The sequence below is a fragment of the Neocloeon triangulifer genome, unplaced genomic scaffold (genome assembly GCF_031216515.1).
Source record: "Neocloeon triangulifer isolate White Clay Creek 2 clone unplaced genomic scaffold, ASM3121651v1 ptg000014l, whole genome shotgun sequence".
NCBI lineage: Eukaryota > Metazoa > Arthropoda > Insecta > Ephemeroptera > Baetidae > Neocloeon > Neocloeon triangulifer.
In genome coordinates, this window is record NW_026775556.1 from 23,865,453 (window position 1) to 23,879,291 (window position 13,839).

General features: G+C 37.0%; 4 protein-coding genes across 5 annotated transcripts; 2 read left to right on the top strand and 2 right to left on the bottom strand.

The window, feature by feature from the left end:
• Nucleotides 1-1,359: 1,359 nt before the first annotated feature.
• LOC132202035 (G-protein coupled receptor Mth2-like) lies at nt 1,360-5,202 on the top strand. Its single transcript, XM_059628673.1, has 7 exons — nt 1,360-1,843; nt 1,897-2,165; nt 2,221-2,491; nt 2,544-2,625; nt 2,680-2,837; nt 3,272-3,764; nt 3,833-5,202. The coding sequence occupies exons 1-6, from the start codon at nt 1,597-1,599 to the stop codon at nt 3,751-3,753; spliced, it is 1,509 nt and encodes a 502-aa protein (XP_059484656.1). The 5' UTR covers nt 1,360-1,596; the 3' UTR covers nt 3,754-3,764; nt 3,833-5,202.
• Nucleotides 5,203-5,451: 249 nt separating this feature from the next.
• LOC132202036 (G-protein coupled receptor Mth2-like) lies at nt 5,452-8,182 on the top strand. The gene is made up of 6 exons (XM_059628674.1): nt 5,452-6,323; nt 6,387-6,664; nt 6,881-7,154; nt 7,211-7,292; nt 7,355-7,512; nt 7,643-8,182. The coding sequence occupies exons 1-6, from the start codon at nt 6,086-6,088 to the stop codon at nt 8,074-8,076; spliced, it is 1,464 nt and encodes a 487-aa protein (XP_059484657.1). The 5' UTR covers nt 5,452-6,085; the 3' UTR covers nt 8,077-8,182.
• Nucleotides 8,183-8,234: 52 nt separating this feature from the next.
• LOC132202032 (uncharacterized) lies at nt 8,235-12,859 on the bottom strand. Of its 2 annotated transcripts, none has more exons than XM_059628667.1 (6): nt 12,718-12,859; nt 10,562-10,962; nt 10,131-10,412; nt 9,631-10,071; nt 9,288-9,581; nt 8,235-9,112 (listed from the first exon to the last, which is right to left on the bottom strand). In XM_059628667.1, the coding sequence occupies exons 2-6, from the start codon at nt 10,934-10,936 to the stop codon at nt 8,642-8,644; spliced, it is 1,863 nt and encodes a 620-aa protein (XP_059484650.1). In that variant the 5' UTR covers nt 10,937-10,962; nt 12,718-12,859; the 3' UTR covers nt 8,235-8,641. The 2 variants fall into 2 exon arrangements, with proteins under 2 accessions (XP_059484650.1, XP_059484649.1); XM_059628666.1 differs by lacking the exon at nt 12,718-12,859 and adding an exon at nt 11,499-11,880.
• Nucleotides 12,334-13,742, bottom strand: LOC132202038 (RNA-binding motif protein, X-linked 2). Its single transcript, XM_059628676.1, has 5 exons — nt 13,582-13,742; nt 13,344-13,496; nt 13,154-13,283; nt 12,978-13,092; nt 12,334-12,924 (listed from the first exon to the last, which is right to left on the bottom strand). Exons 1-5 carry the CDS (start codon nt 13,593-13,595, stop codon nt 12,734-12,736), a joined length of 603 nt encoding a protein of 200 aa, XP_059484659.1. The 5' UTR covers nt 13,596-13,742; the 3' UTR covers nt 12,334-12,733.
• Between the last annotated feature and the right edge of the window lie 97 nt (nt 13,743-13,839).

The window sequence follows — 13,839 nt, forward strand, 5'->3', positions numbered from 1 at the left end:
GGCACAGAAGTCCCACCGGAATTGGCCCGCGAGGGTAAATTAAAAGTGACAGTTACGTTCGTAATGCCGACAGAAAAAAATCTCGGATCCAATTCAAGGCACGCGGCCGATCGCTGTTGGGCAAAAGCACGCAAACGACAAGTACACGTCGCCCTTGAATTTTTGAGGGCCACTGACCTCGATTGCAACCCGCGGAGAGTGCACGCACTCACCACCTTTAGGCACTTATATATCAGTTGCGAGTGCAAAGTGCATTCGCCAATGAGCCCCACTCTCGCCCCACCATCAATCCTTCAATGTTGTTTGGCGAACGGATGTAATTACATATTTCAGGGTGAGAGGAGGTATGAAAATTAATTGGAATTAAAAAAAAATTATGAAAAAATATTCACTCAAAAAAATCCACCAAAATGTGTGTCTGTATATTTCGCCTGACTCATCTGCCAATTAATCAAATGTACAATATAATAATTTAACTGTAAAATAATATTCAAGTTAAACTTCAAGTTGCTCATATATTTGAGACAATCTTTTAGTGATTTTTAAAATTAAAAGGCGTACAAAAAATAACAATACATAGTTAATTATTCGAAAAACATTGTAACATTTAAAATGAAATAAAATTGGCTCATGTATAGGTTCATTTTATTGTGCAGCTGGTTGCCTAATTTCACAACGTGCAGGCGTTTCTAGATTTTAATTTTTAATTTTTTTAAACGATTCTTTTAAAACCAGTGGCATTATTACAGGAATTCTGCAATCGAGTAATAATCTCCCCAATATTAAAAACCATTATTCTATTCAAATCTGAATGGACGATTTCATTATTAATTTTATTTACACAATGACTTTGATATTGATGAAATTGAGTAAGTATTTCACGCTGCCCAGCGCTGTAACGTTAAATTATCAAATTAGTCCGCTTCCAAGACTGCACGATAATAAGCAACCTCAAGGCCAAACAGGTTGCTTTAAAAAAAAAGAAAATTGCCGCCTGGGAGTTTATTTGTCTCCCTCTACTCATTTATAAATTGCTCCTCAAAAAGGATAAAATATGTACAAATTATAGTTGCCAAGAGCCAAGAGCCAGTAATAGGCATGGCATTCTATATCTTTACCAATTTTTACAACGAGAGGAAAAAGCCAGTAATCTCTTCACTTCCACGATCATCTCCTTGAGTGTCAATTTCTTCCATAAAAACCCCCGCATTGGACTTTCAACACTCGTAACTGATTTTTTTTTTTTTAATATTTCTAAATTAAAAAATATATCATTTGAAGTTTTGTTGTTTAATAATCATACAATTTAACAAAACTGGATTAGCGTCTTATTTTATTAATGATTTTTATATACACATATCCTAAAAATCCTCAAATAAAGACAAATATAATTTCAAAATTATTTATCAATTAAAAAATGAATGTCCCAAACGCTGTATTGTAGAGAAAAAAATTATTGCTAAAACCAGTCAGCACAGTGAAAAAATGAAACACTTTCTTACGGATACTGCGGCTTGATTGTGTAATGCGAAAGGAAGCAGACGCATCGTTATTTGGTTTAGATGAGGAAAACTGACGCACACTCGCAGTTGGGCGATGGTTACGTTTGGGCGTTGGATTTTCATCGCCCTTTTGGGCCTCAGCGGGCCCTGCCTCGTGTGGGGCGGCAAACCTTGCGAGAAACCTTTGAGAACCAAAGTTACTCAAGGATTGGTTACAACGGACGGATCGCTTCAAACGCCGGATGGGATCACGTACCGGAAGGGAACTTTCTGGCCAGAGAAGAATTTCTGGTGGGCTTGTCCGTGCCTGTTGGGACCGTGCGTCCGACAATGCCAAGCAGGTACAATTTTATCAATACAAGAATATTTAAAATTAAATTTTTTTTAAAAAAAGAACTGGCAAGAAAGGCTAATTTGTCGATGGCCCGACAACCCGCCATGATCCAAATTTGGGAGGACGGAAGGGACCGTTGGGTTCCAATGAACAAATATTTCCACGTCGTTTTTGAGGTTGAATGCAAACAGGCTTTCCCGTTGGAACCAGAATATGAACCTTTAGACGAATTTCATATTCTTGCAAATGGATCGATCAAGTTCCCGCACCCCAATATTTCTGATGAAATCCGCCACGACACGGCTGAAAAATACTGCATGATCCCTCACGTAATTAATTTTTTTTATAATTGTAAAATAGAAAAATTATTATTTTTATTTTTAGGAGGGAAAACTGCAAACCGTCATGATATGTTCACATGTAATAGAAAGCACAATGCAGAACCTCAAATTCAAAATCTACCCGGCGTTTTTCATATTGAGCGCAATCTTTTTGCTTCTGACTCTGCTGGCGTTCGTTTTGACGCCCGACCACAACACGATTCACAGCAGATCCGTCGTTTGCCAGTCCGGAAGTTTGCTCATAACGTTCATTGGCCTCACGATTACATACTTGACCGGAGAAAGAAGCCACATAAATGTCTGCATTGTTGTTGGTAATATATTTAATTTTTTTAATTAAAATTTTCGTACATTGTTATTCTGCAGCTTACATCACTTATTACTTCCTGTTGGCCTCTTTTTTCTGGCTCAACGTGATGTGCATCGACATTTATTTGACTTTCAGCGGGTATTTTGTTTTAATTGTCACAAAAATAATTTGAAAATTAACGTCATATTATAGATCGATGCTGCGGACACACGATCGAAAGTTTCGCGTCTTCTCGCTGTACGCGTGGTGCACCCCACTTGCGCTTTTCATTGTAACAGTGGCTTTGGACCGAACCACTAAAAATCCAGCCTGGAGTCCTGGAATTGGGCAAAAAAGCTGCTGGTTTCAAAGTAAATTAGTAATTCTAGGAAAAATTTCCTGATCCTCTTAAAAAATTTCGAAAAAAAAAGTTAAAGAAACCATTTGTTCTAACAATAAGTGTAATTATTTGTAATTTAACATAACAAAATGGTTTGATTTAATACAATATTAAAATTATTAAAAAAAATTCCATGACAAAAAATAAGAAAATCAGATAAAAAAAATAGTTTAATTAATTTCATCTCTTCCTCAAAAGATGAAATACTTCAAAAATTAAGCTAAAACATTCCAAATGAAGGAACCTTTAAAAATGTACAATCCTCATGGTGTAATTTTATGGATTAGGAAGATAATTTTTGAAAAATTTGAATAATTATCAATTTTTACTAATTTTTAACAAATTATTAAAATACATCCCCCTTGAAAGTCCCATTTTTTTTTATTTAATTTGTAATGTTTTCAGGTTTTGGGTCGAGCTTCCTTTACTTTAATGGACCAGTTTTGGCTCTGCTGTTGCTCAATTCGTATTTGTTTGGAACGACAGTGTGGCGGCTGTGGAAGATGCGAAAGGAGACGGGCAGGATGCTGTCGACCGCCGACAGCCACGTCCACAAACAAAACCAGCACGAGAAGGACCGACTCAGCATGTACGTCAAACTGTTTCTGCTGATGGGGTGCACATGGTTTCTGGAAATCATCTCGTGGGCCATCGGCGGCCCGGACGCGATTTGGTTCGTCACGGACTCCATCAATTGTCTGCGCGGGGTGCTCATTTTCTGGTTCTGCGTTTGGTCCAACAAAACCATGCGCCAGGCGTTGAGGGACAAATTTTGGCCCAAGAAAAAGGGGAAAATGAAACTGAGCACAATTAAGCCGGAACCGGATGCCAGCTCCGGATTGACAGCCTCGACGTCCGCTTACAACATTTCATCTCAAGTCGAATAATTGCAAGAGGAGTACGTTGGATATTTATTTTGCTCTAATATGGTTTAGCATTAATTTTTGTATTACTCTCTTTGAATAGGGTTTCCAACAGCGTGAGCGTGAACAAAAGTTCCCATTGCCAAATATAATGAAGTTAATAATAACGCCTCCTCCACTGTTTGAAGCGTATTATGTGAATTCGGTGGTCACTGGTAAAGTCTTAGGAGTATATTATGATATCATGTACATACATCAAGGGTTAGGTGAATGATGATCATTAACAAGGAAATTAACATTTGAAACTCCAAGCAAAACTGAATGCTGAATTTTTAAAGTCTTGAAATTTTTGTCGGTATTTCGAATTTCTGCTGCAATTCCTCAGCCCTCCAGATGTGCCAATAAGCCGTGTATAATATCAAAGCTAAACAGCAAACTCCGAAGACTTTCACTCCCTATATAAGAATTATAATTATTATAGGTTTTCTGTCTCTTCTGGCTGTGTGGCATTTAAATGTATGTGTATAAAAAAGCGTATTGCCCAGCATGCAGTAAATTGTACTGAACCCTAGAAATGACAACAGAACCAAATTGTATAATTATAATTGAGAAGATTGCCTTTTTTTCTTATTCTTCCTGAAAGGCATCAGGTATACTTACACACAAAAAGCAGAGGCCATACAAAAAAATGTCGCTCCTTTCTGACACAACAACAATTTCGCTGCGCGCTTTTCTTCTGCTCTTTTTATTTAAAATATTTTTTACTTCTCATACCAATTTTATTGTTCCAACAAAAAGTGCATTATCGCATTATCACTGTCGAGATCAATAGAGATATTTGTTGGATTGTTTTAACCAAATGGGCCAATTTTGTCAGTAAGTTGTTATTGATTAGGAATTTCTATAAAATATGTATTATTCGTGACACAGAGATTCAAAAATTATTCTTGATTGCTGGAATTGCTGAAGCAAGTTTAGTTACATACGTTTCATATAGAGCTCAGTAAAAAATTTCCTATAATGGTAAGTGTATCCAACATATTTTTAAAACTCAGCCAGGCATTAATTTGCATCCTTCTAAACCATTTATGCATTTATCAGACTTTGGTGATGCGTGCAAGGCAATACGAAAAGCAATTTTAATCCTTTTGGTAATTCCGACTAGTTTACCCTCGATGATGAAATTATTGTTTTACTCTCGATGATGAAGAATTTAAAATTTCAGCATTGAAGTAACTTTTTTTTGTCCTCGATGACGGAAAAAATTTAGAGTTTTTTTCATTCGACGCTACTAGCACATAATTATTCAAAGTAATTCAAGTTCCATTTTTATAAACGAACTATTTTAATTCATAATTAATTGATTTTTAACTTGATGAGAAGTGGTTTTATGTGACTGTTCTTGATATCATTTGTATGCTTTTTTTAATTTTGATTTGTGCAATAAAACTAAAGTATATGAAATGGTCTGTTAATTTGGGTTGAAATTATATCAATTTGAAAAAAATTCTCACAATTTAGACACGTGGAATTGGTAAGAAAATTGTGATGAATTCAATACAATTTATAAAAAACTGTAATTTTTCTACTTTTATATAAAATGTTTGACCATTGATTAAAAGCTGATACAAATTCACAAGTAATTGCAAAAAATACCGTTTTTTGATTAATGTTTCAAAAATTAATTAAGTTGATTTGTTGCAAGAGAATTAACAAATTAATATTTTAAAAAAAAACCAATTTCAAAATTGGTTGCAAAACCATGCAAAATGCATTTTGAAACATTCAAACGCAAATGCCGGTTTTTATAAAAGTGTTTTTTTTTTTAAATTTATATGATAATTATAATTTACCGTAATTGTATTTTTCATGCGGTCATTATTTTTCTGTTAAACTTATCAAGTGTTTCAATAAAATTGTATAAACGTGACGCAAAAGCGTTCTGGCAAACAAGCACTTGGTTTTATGGGGAAAAAATTAATATAAAATGGTCAGATAAGAGGAAAAATATATTTCCTTAGTTTAATTGTCCATTCTATAATGCCAACATAAAATTCTTCAACATTGATCGATTTACTTATTTATTTCATTGTTTTTGTCGTGGCTTTATTTATTTTTCTTGCTAATGTTCCAAAATTCGTTCACCAAAACTTCAAAATCAAAGTGACTAAACTAACAAGTAGAGTAAGTAATTATTTTAATTAGATTTTTTTGTTCAGAAGTTATATTTAAAATGATTGAGGTTAAGGAAAACCGAAAACCATTACTTTAGAGTGATTCACGTCTATTGGGCCGTCACTGCAGCTCATTATAAAAAGGCTGTTGCCAGAATAGTCTTTGCAATTGAGCATTCGAAATGCACAGACATGGAATCGTCCTCGTCCTTTGTCTCGGAGGTCTCTGCCTAGCTCAGGGCACCGATCCCTGTGACAAGCGGACTAGGACAAAAGTGCCGCATGGGACGGTAATGAGAGACGGATCTCTCGAAACAAGGGACGGCACTAAATTCCAGAGTGGCACCTACTGGCGAGGGACAGGTTTCTGGTGGGCATGCCCCTGTCTGAATGGACCGTGCGTCCGTCAGTGCAGCATTGGTAGGAAAATATATAATTTTTTTTTTAAATTTAAACTTATTTATTTATTATTTACTATTGAAGCTGAGGCTAAACGTGGAAATTTCACGATTCTTCAAGGCCCTGTAGAAACCGCATGGATTCACGTTTGGGACGGAGAGAATGTGACAAAGGTGGATATGAATAAGCATTTTGGAGTGGTGTACGAGGCAGAGTGCGGCGGCTTCATGTTGGACCCGGAGAATAATGAAATGGACGAATACAGGATTTTGTCAAACGGATCGATTTACTCGACGCACCCTGACATTGTGAAACAACATCAACTGACCACCGCCCACGAGTATTGCCTGATGCCACCACTTGTAATAATATAAGATTTTAATTAAGCTGTTAAATTTGATCAAAATTTTAATAACGCCACTTTAATTAATAAAATATTTATATAATTTTTAAATTTACTTTACATCAAAACCCAAAAATTGAATCTTATTAAAATTTTAAATTGATTAATATAAATAATACACGTAGCAATTAAATTTAAATTAATAATAACATGAATAATTGGATCTGATTTTCAGAAAGAAGGCCAAAAAATAATGATGGGTTGCAAGGAAACATCAAATACTCCAGAAACAGAAAAACTCCAATACCAAATTTACCCCGCGTTATTCATTTTGAGTGCAATTTTTCTGACACTGACTTTGCTGGCGTTTATTCTTACACCCGAACGCAACTCGATTCACAGCAAAGCCGTGGTCTGCCAGTCCGGAAGTTTGCTAGTTACTTATGTTTGCCTGACCATTACATACTTGACCGGCGAAAAGAGCCACGCCGACATTTGCGTTATCGTTGGTAATTTATAATTTTTTCTTTTCTGCATGATACGGATTTGAAAAGAATGTTTTTAGCCTACATCATGTACTACTTTTTGATGGCGTCATTTTTCTGGATGAACGTCATGTGCATTGACATTTATCTAACTTTCGCCGGGTAAAAAAAAAATGCTAATTGAAGAAAAAAAATACTGATTCATAATAATTGATGAAATTTAGATCAATGTTGCGAAGCCACAAAAGAAAATTTCGCGCCTTCTTCATCTACGGTTGGTGCTCGCCATTAGCTTTTTTTGTCTTGACTGTTTTCTTGGACATGAAAACTCAAAATCCAACCTGGAGTCCAGCAATAGGATTGAAACGCTGCTGGTTCCAAGGTAATTATTGAAATATTTTAAAACAAGATTATATAATAATTTTCCAATTCCAAATTTAAATATTTGCATGTCTGAAAATTTAAATTTTCTTTGTTTGAATTAATCCTTTTTTAAATTTTAAACTGAACAGGTTTTTGGTCCGATTTCCTGTATTTTGACGGCCCAATTTCCATTCTGCTCTTGATCAACTCGTATCTGTTCGGAAAGACAGTGTGGCATTTGCGGCGCTACCAAAGAGAAACGAAAGGAATGCTACGCAGGGGAGACAGTCAAGTTCACAATCAAAATGAAAGGAACAGGCTCAGGTTGTACGTGAAGCTTTTCTTCCTGATGGGCTTTACGTGGTTCATGGAAATCATTTCTTGGGCCGTCGGAGGGCAGAAAGCAATTTGGTTTATCACCGACTCGGCCAATTGTCTAAGCGGGGTTTTTGTTTTCTGGCTGTGCGTGTGGTCGAATGAGACCATGCGCAAGTCCTTGAGGGACAGATTTTGGCACAACGGGCTTGACATTGCAAGATCCTCAAAAAATACAACTTCAAATAATTGCATGCCAATAGATTAACAGAAAAAAAATGCTGTTTTCAACTGATTGCTTAATTAAATTATGAAATATTCAACTTAAATTTTGTTTCCTTGTGACTTTTCATGATTTTTTTTTACTGAATCTTGGCTAAAGTGAACCTTAATATTTAATTTTCGTTTTGGTTTTTTAATTCAAATTAAAATCCTTTTTATTGGTACAAGATGCCATTCTAGTTATAGTTTTATTTTTTGGGTTCAAATATCAATGGAAAATATCATCAAAGTACAGCGGAACACTTGCCGAACAACATGCATTTTGTAAATTGTGTGGCTTGTATATTTAATATCATAAAATAATAATTAGCCTTGTCATGGTAATGCCTAAGTCAAAATCGCGTGAGTGTATATTAAACTACAACATTCAGCTCTCGGCACTTGAAGTGGCCATATTTTGATTAAATTTGAATACTGCTTCGTAAATCTCTTCCTTCACTTATTCACTTAACGAATATCAATTGATTTGCACTCGAGTTCGCACGCACCGTTGGAAATAGTTTTGAGGCCGGCAGTTGCACTACTTGTAGGTTAATAAGAGAAGAGGGGTCCTACCTTTTGGCATCACAGAAGCAGTACAACTTCAGCAGTTTGTGGGTGACACACGTCGACTGGTTGCCGTAGCGGTTGATCCTGTTCACGTCGCCAACAACAACGGCGTCCGACCAGGCGTCCTGCCGCAGGGTGCCTTCGAGCAGGGCGCCTGAGGGGAGGGCCCGGATGGTCACCCGGAAGTGCACCACGAAGTCCCGATAGTGGGCCACGCCCTGCGCCGGCAACAGTTTCTGGGCGCTGACAACTTTGTCTAAAGTGAGAGGGGCGCACTTGGACTTGAGATCCTTTTCTTGGACGAATTTGTTGGTGTGTTCGAGCAGACGGGCTGCCAGATCATTGGCTTCATTTGGAGACATTTGCTCTTCATTCCAGCAGACGCAATAGACGTTGGGGATGCCGATTTCAAAACACGACCGGTTGGCAGGGATGGGACGAAAAAGTGATAAACCCTTGTATCCATACCTTAACTGCAAAACAAAGACAATAATATACATTTAATATATAAAAATTAAATGTTTAAAGTTATTTAGGCTGTTTTAAACTAATCAAAAAGTTTTAGGTTAAATGAATTTTTCACTTCATTGTGGGCATTTTTCTTAATTGTATGTTTTGTCAACATATGAGAGAATTTTGTATTTATACCTTTTTAGATTTCAAGTCTAAATTCTGCATAGCAACGTCCATTACAGTCTCATAGCCGTCGTGCCAGCTCGTCAAAACTTCAGCATTTGCCTTTAAACTAGGCCGAAAATGTTCTAATGATTTTGGAACAACCACTGCCAAATAGGGCATTCTTTCCTCAATCCGGCCAATGACTGTGTTTCGAATTGAGTCGAATCTGTTGCCGTGGTCTCCCAGGACCAGCAGGAGAGTATTTTCCAAAATACCTTTGGCTTTCAGTCTCTTTAGGTACATTTTGAGATCCTCGTCAATCACCTACAAATTTATTAAATCAGCAAATTCAAAATTTTCAAGGAATTTTTACCTGAATGGGATTTATAGCTTCATGGCTGAGGTGACTGAGAAAAGTGAAGCTGAAATGTGCCCTTTTCTCAGCGTACATCTTTGTCAGATACTCTTCCATGTAGTCGAAGAGGAAGTTGAACTTTGGAATGTGTCCGTAGCATCTGCTGTCCCAGGCCCAGCGGCTCTGCTGGTCCATGGCCAGCCAAAAAGGCCTCATGTAGTAGTGGGTTGGCGGGTCTTTGAAGCCAGTGGCCATGTAATTGAAGATGGTGATGGAAGCGTCGTCTTCAGCAAACATGGTCAGGTAGCCGGCGTCTGAGAAGTTTTTCCATGTGGCTGGTAGGTCATCCGAGAAACCGCTCGGAGTGTTGCCGTCGCCAAAGCGAGGGCTCATTTCTGCGTATCCCGCGGCCAGACCACTCAGGAAGGGCACCATGTTTGCGTAGGTGTTGTCACCAACCTTGAAAAGAAAAAAAAAATTAAGGAATACTTCATTATAAATTTGACGATATTTCATACTTTTGTGAGGCCCTTCATGACAACGCCACCAAGCTCATTTGTAATGAATTCGTGACTAATGGGCAGTTGCCTCATAAAGTTGAGTCTGGACATGGACTCGAGGGCGAGTACCACCACGTTGAGTCTGCCTTCTTTGGCTGCCTGTTGACTTTTTGCAGACTGCTCGTGTGGCACAGGAACAATTTTGGCGTAACCAGTCTCGTAAATCACCCGTTTAGACGGAAACTCAACACAATGTACTAGGCTGAATTCAAAATCTAACGCCTCGTCCCCAGTTATAACCTGTAGATAACAAAATTGTTAATTTAGTTATAAACAGATTTAAATTTTATTTTTAATATATATCTCAAAACAGATTTATAAAATTATACCAATTGCATTTTTTTAAATTATCAACTAGGAAAATCTTACAAATTAAAATTTCATTGTACCTCTGGGGGTCCAAGGTCAATGTGGTCATCATCCCCTGATTTCCTGGTAACTCTTTGAACACTGCACTGCACCTCTCCGTAGTACTGCTTTGCGGCCGTCCTGTTGACCTGAAGGCGACCCTTGTGGTCCACGAAAGTGAGCGGCAGTTGCGAAGAGGCGCAGTCTATCTTAGGCCAAGGTTGCACTATGTACTTGCGGATGGAGGGATCAAAGGGGTCGTAGTTGGGCAGTTTGCACCTGCCCGACAGGTCGTTTTTGACGAACTCCATGTGTTTGTTGTAGAACGTCTTTAGCACCCAGCTGTGGTGGATGTAGGCGGCCGAGGCGAGCACCAGCACCAAGGCCAGCACCCGAACGTACTTGTACTTCCTCATCAAGCCGCTCCAAAATGCTGGGAGATCTGTGAAGCAAATTGGGACCGAATTATTCAAATAGCTCTTGGAGTCACGAATAGACGCTCAGAAATAGATCGAGAGCACAGAACTGCTGCTATTTAACATCTGCTGTTTGTTATATTATTCCTGTCAACATGTTCAAATAATGGGGCACAAATTTGAGGCTCAAAAAAATTGAAATTCTTTAGAGGAAAAAATTAAAAACAGATTTTTAAAATTTACAAGGACTAATGTTCGTTAAAAGAAATGCTAGCCAGTAATGAATCATTGCATTCTAGCAAATAAACAAAATTGTATTCAAATAAATTAAAAAATTTAGAGTGTAAAAATTTACTCAACAGATATTTAAATGGAAAATGTTTAAATAGCTCAGATAAAATTAGTATTTTTTAGAAAATACAATTTACATAGTGGCAGATAAATGAATATTTGGTCATTGAGGTGGTTGTGATTCTTCACACAAGGGTAGTCGCTGCTGACACGAAGAGCGATCTACCTATTCCCCCCTAAAAAAATAATAACATAACATGCAGCAAGCAACCTTTTTTCTGGAAAGCTCCTTTTTCAATGCGCGCAATGATCGTCGTCGTCACATTGACACAGAAGGCCCCTGTTGCGATTAAATGCAGCTAACTAATCGCAAATACATGTGCGGCTCGGCCGAGCTGACATTATCAGGAAGTTGCGGTGCCGACTGAGCCGGCTGTTGTTGAAAAATCAAGTATCACGAGTGCACTGCACCGCTTCTTCCTTCCAGCTGCCGGCGGCGCAATTACCATCATCGTAGTGCCTGCCTAGCCGTGTTGCCAAATAATACATTCTTGTCCCATACGTGAGCGAGCGCGAGTTACGAGTAAATCGCGTGCCAAGCATATTTATCTATCTCGTCAGCGCGGTGCGAGTCGTGCCGGTTGCATACATACAAATCCTACAGGCGCAAGGAAATGTGTAGTGGACAAAACAAAGCGCATTTAACTAAATTATTATACAATACAAGCCCATTAGCTAAAACTGAGTTATTTTGGGGACAATTTATTTCTATGTAATTTTATAGAGCAGGTCACTGAGGGTATTAATTACATACCAATTTTCTCAAAAAATAGACATTTGACAATTTTAAGTGAATTTTTTTTAATGAGCTTAAAATCCACCTGAAGAATATAAATTAAACTTTAAAATAAATCGATTTCAGATCGCTCTAATTAAATTAGGAAAAATAGAATTATCTGGAGGCTTGACGTTGAAATTTACTGTGGAATTGTGGAAAGAGTTCAGTAAAAAATTTAATGGCTGAAGAGATATGTAGCTTAATTAAATTTAAGTACAAAAATTGAAACTTCTAAGTTAAAAAATCAAAATAATGGATTTATTGAAAAATATTTTGCTTAGGCGTTGTTGCTTTTACCCTTATAAAATAGAAAAAAAGTTTAATGTGATCAAATCTATTTAACTTTGACCAGCCACGGAACAAATTTAAATTGTTATTGGTATTTGTTTGATTTAAAAATTTGTTCCATAATTATTTGGCTTATTTTGTTTAAAGGGCCAATACAGCTAAAAAGGTACAATTTTTTTAATTTCCATAATAGTTTGAGTGGTCTAAAATTAACCCATTAAACTTTTATCATATAATTTAATAATGAAAATTTTCTAATTTATTGATCAAGTGCCTAACTGTTGGCTTTTTGACTTTCTGGGTATAAAAACTAAAAATACAAATTGAATTTTTGTGCAAAGTTTCATATTTCTCTATAATTTACCTTAACTATGTTTAGCTTAGTTGGAATCGGATGAAGAAGACAAGGAAGATGACGAACGGCTTCTCTTTCGCTTCTTTGATTTCTTTTTCTTCTTGTCCTTGTCGCTTTTCTTGTCTTTCTTACTCTTCTTGTCCTTCGAGTGCCTTTTCCTTTCACTCTTCTCAGGTTTTTCCTCCTTGATTTCGACCCTCTTAGGAATTAACGGCTCTATAGAAAAAAAAACAGATAAGAGAAGCAACAACAATTTTTTCAGTACTAACCAACACTCGGTTTTGTGAGAATTTGTGTGTTATCATTACTTGGCTCTCCGTCTTTCCTCTTTTTGGCCATCTTATATTCTTCAACATGGTCAACTCGAATGGTTCTGCTCAAAATCTGAAACGAAGAAACTCTATTTTTAGCAACAATCTTCTGCTTGGTTTAATTCTTTCCTTACCTTGATTCCATTCAGGTTATCAACAGCTAGCACTGTGCTCCTTTGGTCTTCGTAACAAAGGAAACAAAACCCTCGACTCTTGCCAGTATCTTTGTCTCTGACCAGATTTATTGAAGCAACTTCTCCATACCTTGGAAATTAAAAATGATGCTTAGAATTACATAATTTTTCTGCTTACTGCATTGCTTACTGCGAAAAAACCGCTATGATGTCACCTTCTGAGAGCGTGAAAGGCAAACCTCCAATGAAAATCCAAGCGCTGTCCTTGTACTTGTCGTGCCAAGATGAACTCCAAGATTTGTTTAGCTCGATTTCACTTAATTTGGCTATATTTTTAATGTTTCTGTGGACATAAAAGAGTCATAAAATGGCATCAGCTTGTCATTTTACTTTCAAACGTGCTCGATCTAATAAGATTAACGACTTACGTCATAGGATTCATTCTAGAACTGCTTCACAAACGCTCGGCCAGTGGAAAATAATAAAACAGCTTGGGAATAAAATTAAAATTCGTAAAATTCTGTCTTCCCTGAGCGGCAACATGAAAAAGTAAACAAAAGCCAATTTATTCGCAAAAACTGGTAAATCTAAAACCGGTAAATTGTAACGGTTATTTAAATTCAAAAATGCATAAGGTCTTTCAATGGCCATAACCTACCGATCTTTGGATCCGGTTTTAACCGGTT